The sequence below is a fragment of the Rhinopithecus bieti genome, unplaced genomic scaffold (genome assembly GCF_001698545.2).
Source record: "Rhinopithecus bieti isolate Rb0 unplaced genomic scaffold, ASM169854v2 scaffold_24256, whole genome shotgun sequence".
Taxonomy (NCBI): Eukaryota; Metazoa; Chordata; class Mammalia; order Primates; family Cercopithecidae; genus Rhinopithecus; species Rhinopithecus bieti.
This window is the reverse complement of record NW_016811409.1, coordinates 936,358-943,573: the sequence shown is the minus strand read 5'-3', so window position 1 is coordinate 943,573 and position 7,216 is coordinate 936,358. Positions and strand designations below refer to the sequence as shown.

At 39.1% G+C, this 7,216-nt stretch overlaps 1 protein-coding gene across 1 annotated transcript; it reads right to left on the bottom strand.

The window, feature by feature from the left end:
• Positions 1–3,936: 3,936 nt before the first annotated feature.
• Positions 3,937–6,062, bottom strand: DDX53 (DEAD-box helicase 53). The gene has a single exon (XM_017893782.1). The coding sequence runs from the start codon at positions 5,969–5,971 to the stop codon at positions 4,073–4,075; it is 1,899 nt and encodes a 632-aa protein (XP_017749271.1). The 5' UTR covers positions 5,972–6,062; the 3' UTR covers positions 3,937–4,072.
• Positions 6,063–7,216: the final 1,154 nt, after the last annotated feature.

Genomic DNA, 7,216 nt, shown 5'->3' with positions numbered 1-7,216 from the left:
TGAGACCATGGGAACCCACCTCTTGCATCAGGGTGACTTGGATGTGAGACCTGGAGTCAAAGGAGATCATTTTGGAGCTTTAAGATTTGACTACCCAGCTGGATTTCACACTTGCATGGGGCCTGTAGTTCCTTTGTTTTAAGCAATTTCTCTTATTTGGTATGGGTATATTTACCCAAGGCCTGTACCTCCATTATATCTGGGAAGTAACTAAATTGCTTTTGATTTTACAGGCTCATAGGTGGAAGGGACTTGCCTTGTCTCAGATGAAACTTTGAACTGTGGACTTTTGAGTTAATGCTAAAAGAGTTAAGATTTTGGGGACAGTTGGGAAGCCCTGATCGGTTTTGAAATGTGAGGACATGAGATTTTGTAGGGGCCAGGAACAGAATGATATGGTTCGGCTGTGTCCCCACCCAAATCTCATCTCAAATTGTAGCTCCCATAATTTCCACATGTCATGGAAGGGACCTGGTGGGAGGTAATTGANCTTTTGAGTTAATGCTAAAAGAGTTAAGATTTTGGGGACAGTTGGGAAGCCCTGATCGGTTTTGAAATGTGAGGACATGAGATTTTGTAGGGGCCAGGAACAGAATGATATGGTTCGGCTGTGTCCCCACCCAAATCTCATCTCAAATTGTAGCTCCCATAATTTCCACATGTCATGGAAGGGACCTGGTGGGAGGTAATTGAATCATGGGGGTGGGTCTTTCCCGCACTGTTCTCCTGATAGTAAGTCTCATGAGATCTGATGGTTTTATAAATGGGAGTTCCCCTACACAAGCTCTCTTGCCTGCTCACCACGAAGATGTAACTTTTGTCCTCCTTCACCTTCCACCATAATTGTGAGGCCTCTCCAGCCATGTGGAACTGTGAGTCCATTAAACCTCTTTTTCTTTATAAATTACCCAATCTTGGTATTTCTTCATAGCAGTATGAAAATGGACTAACACAACAACCCACCAAATCTGTCTCCAAACATTGATAAAATTGGTCCTGGTAGAGAACCACTGATGTAGACTACACCAAAGACAGGAAGTTTGTAGGGATATTTTTTCTCTGCAAAACCTACAAGATATAACTTAGAAACCCTCTATTTTTTTTTTTCTTTGACATGCCTTTTGGTTACTAAGCAATTGGTTTTGGTTGTTTTTCTTATGCTGTGTCAGGTATTCCCCATCTCAGCACTATTGTTTTGTGCCAGATTATTCTTTGTTGTGTGGGGCTGTCCTGAAGATTGTAGGGTTTTTAGCCTCTACCCACTAGATGCCAGTAGCACCTCAACCCCCACCCATAGTTGTAACATCCAATACTGTCTACAGATATTGTCAAAGGTCCCCTGGGGAGCAAAATCACCCTTGGTTAACAGTCATTGCACTATTTCTACTTATCTTTCTCTATACACTAGTTCTTCTGTTCAGCATTATGTTGTAGAAGAAATCCATACATCTCTCATTTTCTTATAGACATTGATAATTTTTCTTGTAACTGTTACTTAAACATGATTATGGAAATATACTATCTCAAGTAGTTAAACTGTTGCATTCTTTTCTAACAAATATAACATTGCCTCTAAGAATAATTCTGGAAAATAACATATACTCTAACTTGCTAAACATTTATCATTTCTCCTCTGAGTGAACAGCACTAAGCCATTTGAGCTTCTATTACAGTTCTGCTATAGATTGCCTTTGCATTAAATTTGCACACACTTCTCTATTTCACTAAATCTGAACTTGTAGAGAACCTCAAGACACGCATATTGCCTTTAAACATAATAACTATACTGAAATTAAGAAATATAAATATTGGAATCAGGCACTTCCGGGTCAAAATATCCCTGAAGTCCTTTAAATATCACTTAATTTCTCTTTAACCAGATTTAGGGCCCTTAGGCAAGTTAGCTCCTCTGACTTTGCTTCATCCTCTGCAAAATAGGGGTAAGATTTCCTTCCGAGTGGGTTCTTATAAATATTAGAGATTTAGGAGTGATAAAGCACCAGGTATGTATCACTTCAAAAATGTTAACCATTGTTACTAATTTTATCCAGAGATATTTAAGGTTACATTTAAAAAAGCCTTATTAAAGTCCATAACTTAAGCCTTAACCATACCATATAACACAGACATTTACTTCTTTCTTTCCTTTTTTCTGACTTATTGTAGTCACAGGTAAGGCATGCTGGGAAAAAAAGATTGTTGCCTTAAATTTTTCTCTTGATTTTGCCGGAAATGTTAACTAATTCTAATTTTTTCATGGAAACACTGAAATTTTAAAGTTTACTTAGCATCTTTGTGGGGATTTCTTTTTGCAGTGGTGTGAGAAAGCACCTTGCTCTAAATATATAGAGCAAATAAAGAAAAAGAATAAAGAAAAAAAAATATATAGAAATAAATATAATATAGAAAAAGTAAATTTAAGAGTTTTACTAAAATTGGTTCTTCTGGCAAAAATGTCCTTTGATTTTTTTTTTTTTTCCTTTTCTTTTTTTAGACAGAGTTTTGCTCTTGTTACCCAGGCTGGAGTGCAATGGCACAATTTCAGCTCACTGCAACCTCCACCTCCTGGGTTCAAGTGATTCTCCTGCCTCAGCCTCCCGAGTAGCTGGGATTACAGCCATGTGCCACCACACCTGGCTAATTTTGTATTTTCAGTAGGGATAGGGTTTCTCCATGTTGATCAGGCTGGTCTTGAACTCCTGACCTCAGGTGATCCACCCACCTTGGCCTCCCAAAGTGCTGGGATTACAGGCGTGAGCCACCACGGCCAGCCCTTATTTGATTGGTTTTAATGTTTTCCCAGTAGATAAATTTTCTTTCACTTTATTTTTTTCCCTGATATATGTATGTATGTGTGTGTGTGTGCATATATATATATATATATGGTTTTGACCTTCAAATTGAATTAAAATAAAACATGTTGAAAAGAAAAGCAAAGAATTAAATGAAAATCTACCAGTTACATTGCAAAATCAATAAAAATGCAGAATGCACTATTCTTGTCATTGAAAAGGATTGTTTGGTTCAATTTATTATGCAAGGATGCAGTTTCCCCTAGATTAGACAAAAAAGTGTTAATACAAGGCTGGGGTATACAGTTTTAGTTACAATATCACCAAATTTTAGAGGTGAAAGGGACCCCTAAATTAATTAATGTAACTTTCCCATTTCATGAGTGGAGAAATTGAGGCCTAGAGAAGGCAAGTGATTTCCTCAGAGTTTTAACCAAGGGTTAGTGACAAAATGCATACAAGGACCTGATTCCCAATGAGTCAGATATCCAGCTCTGTTGATGACATCATTCTGATAAAAATAGAATTGTGGAATCTTCTAAAAAATTTAGCACTTATTTTCTAATGAACTAAAACAAGTAGAGAATGGTAGTGGAAATAACTTTAAGAACTGTTGTGGCACCAACTGCTGGGGTGGGGGGAAGAGAATATTTTGACTGGATAAGCCTTGAAGCTTTGCTTCAATTTAGTACAACTATTTTAAAGCCAGAAAAGCATCACTCTTGTCTTCTACCAAGTGTTTTAGAGGAGACAAATGGACATGGCAGACTATAAAATTAACACAGGAACAGAAACTCAAGTATCACATGTTCTCACTTGTAAGTGGGAAGTAAATGATGAGAACATATGAACACAAAGAAGGAAACAGCAGACACTGGGGTCTACCTGATGGGGGAGGGTGGAAGGAGGGAGAGGAGCAGAAAAGATAATTATTGGGCACTGGGCTTAATACCTGGGTGATGAAATAATATGTATAGTAAATCCCCATGACATGTGTTTATGTAACAAACCTTCACATATATACCCCCAAACCTAAAATAAAAGTATTTTTTGAAAGAAATTAAACACATAACATTTACTTTTCTTCACATAGTCTCTCACTCTCTTATTTTGAGACTTTTAAAATTAAGGAACATACACAATATTGAAAGTTTAGCAGTATTATCTAAGAATTAGTTATGTCTTCAAATGGCCAGTATGTTTCCAATACTTCTTTATGTATATTCAATACTGCATATCTTTAACATGCCTGGAATCTTCCAGTAGCCTGGGACAACTTTTCAACTTAAACGATAATGAAGCTTCTTGCGCCTTTGTCCAGGTTTTCTTGATCGTGTTTCTGTGTCCCTCTTTTGTTGATTTAACTTGTATTGCTCAGCTATTACTACAAGATCTTCTGGAACACTCTGATTTGCTCTTTCCAGAATTTTAATCAATTCACCGGCCATTTTCGCATCTCTCTGAGTGATGAGGGTAACTGATGTGCCAGTCTTTCCTGCCTGTCCAATGCGCCCTACTCTGTGTACATATTCTTCAATATTGCATGGGAAATCGTAATTATATACATGTGTGACATCATTAACATCAAGACCTTGGGATACTAAATCAGTTGTAATCAGTATCTTTATGTTTCCCCTTTCAAAGTCCTCTAATGCTCGTTCTTTATCACTCTGTTCACTGTTGCCATGTAATGATTCTACACATATGCCTTGGATATTGAAGTCACTTGATAAGTCATCAGCAATACATTTTTGGCTGACAAACATGATGACTCTGTCATTGGGTGACATGTTCTCTATGAATTCTTGGGTGAGAGCTCGTTTTTCTTTTTCTGTGGTAACAATTATATTTTGCTTCACTGTATTTACAGCAGCTAGATTCAGATTACCAACATAAACAATCATAGGATCTTTCAAATAAGAACGTGCCAGTTGACGAACGGTATCCGGCCAAGTTGCACTTGTCATAACAGTCTGCCGGTCTGGGTGCACATCTAATAAAATCTTCATTATCTGGGGTTCAAATTCCATATCCAGCATTTTATCTGCCTCATCCATAACTAAGTAGGTTATGCTTCTTAGGTTGACAGAGTTATTCATTTGTAGGTCATTCAGCCTCCCAGGAGTTGCAATAATTATATCTACATCTTTACTAATGTCTTCTATTTGTCCAAGTCTGTTTCTACCACCACATATGCAAATGCTTTTGAGATCTTTATATGAATACTTTGAACATTCAGCTTCCACCTGAAGAGCCAACTCTCTAGTGGGTGTAAGGACTAGCATCCCAGGCCCATTCCTTTGCTCTCTAGATAATGGTTGAGAATCAACATGAATAAACCCAGGCATTAAATAGGACAATGTTTTCCCTGTTCCGGTTTGTGCAACTTCTATAAGATCTATTCCTTGTAGAATAATTGGCCATGCCTGTGACTGAATTGGCGTTGGCTTTACAAACCCTACCCTTGTTAGGCTTTTCAGAAGATCAGGGTATTGCTGAAAAGCGTCTTTAAACCTACAAGTTGGTTTTGGGATGAGACGCTTTTCACCACTTTTCAAGTCATCACACATTATGTTGAAATTTTCCTTTCTCCAGTTAATTACCTGCATTTCAGACATGCAGCTTGTTGCTTTGGATTCCATGTAAAAATTTTTCTTAACTGGTGGTAGACCTGCCCATTTTCTGTTTTCGCACTCCACGACTGCTGCCCCAATTTGATCCCAATTTGACAATGGCCGAGCTTCTCCAGCAATGTCATTTCTGCCTAGATTTATTCTAGTAGGGGGTTGGGATGCAGCATTATCCACACTGGATTCTGAGTTGTAGCTTTCTTTGTTTCTAGTAAGTGTTTCTATAGTAGCTTTGACTTTTGCTTTCATTTCCCTGTTGCCAAAAATTCTGACTAACGCTTCAGATTCCCCCTTTATAATCTGTATTTTAGTGTTTGTCGAATGTTGTAGATCTTTTATTTTTTCTCCACCGTGACCAATGACCGCACCAACCATATTGTTCTTTATTTTAAAGCAGAGTGGTGGTTCACGGGAGCCTGCTGTTCTCGGTCCCTGATGGCGGACGGGGCCACTCCAGCCACGGCCTCTGCTGCCCCTGGCATCCCAGCTAGCCCCAAGGTCTCTTGGATTAGCCTCCGCTCTCTTCCCCTCTGGGGCCCGGTGGGACATTGTGTGATAGTGGGAGTATCGGCACCGGCTTCTTGCCTACATACGGTTGGAAGTTCAGGTCTGCGGCCTCTTTCCCGTCACCTTCTGCAGCAAAAGATGGCGGTGGCAATTATTTCCGGGTGCTAGTCACGTAGCTACGCAGCAGTTGCCTAAGAAACCAGTGTTTGTCGTATAGGGGCGAGGCTTTGATGGCCTGACCAATCACAGGGCTTGGACTGGGGTGAGGTAAGCCAGCGTCTGTGACGCTAATTTAAAGAGGTACTCACTCTCACGTAAGTGCTGACCCTGCCAGCACTTACAGGACCCTAAGAGTAACTGCTTCCTTAACTTCTGTGTCCTGGGTGCCCCTTTCACTCTTCTCGTGATAGTTCTGGCTCAGCTTGAGAGCAACCTTGAAGCACGCCTTAAACATACACACCATGTATGCATTGTCCTTTATATAAACCAGTTATTTCTCTAAGGTAAAAAAAGTGCATTTAAAGAAAAACTACTTATTTATATATTTGTGTGTTTATTTATTTTGGTAAATTTCTTTTGCAGTGAATACAATACTTGGTCAGGATAAATTCATCACTTCCCTGTCCTCTAGTGTAACTTAAATTCTAATAATCAGAAATCTCTTAGGTGCATACTCTAGGACAGCGTTTTGCCTTAATTCATCAACTAAATGTCAGCACTTGTTTAGGCAGTTTCCAGATATTATTACAGGGATGATGGTTAGAAGAGAGGTAGAGTGGTGCCTAAGGGTACTTTAGGGGCTGTTTTTAGTGGTTTGTCAGTTTTCTCAGTGCCTCTTCATTTTTTTTTCCTTCCCTGTGGTTTGATAGCTTCTGAGACCTTAGCACTGGAAGGCTGTGTAGAACTCATTATTAGGTAGATGTAGAAGACATTCTAGCAGAAGTTTGGACAGAGGGATACCCAGCTTCCATTTAGACAGTCCCAGAGGCAGGGAGCTCACTTCATTTCAAGAATATCCATTCCATTATGAGGCTGTTTAATGATTACAGAAGTTTTTTTGAACCAACATGTGCAGTTTCCTGTGTCCTTAAGTCCTTCTCCCGAGTTCTGAAGTTATACAGAATAGGCTTGATTCTCCTGTATCCTTGTGTACTTAAGGATCTGTCAAAGGGGTTTTTTTTTTTTTTTTTTTTTTTTTGAGATGGTGTTTCACTCTTGGTGACCAGGCTGGAATGCAATAGTGCAATCTTGGTTTGCTGCAACCTCGGCCTCCTGGGTTCAAGTGAT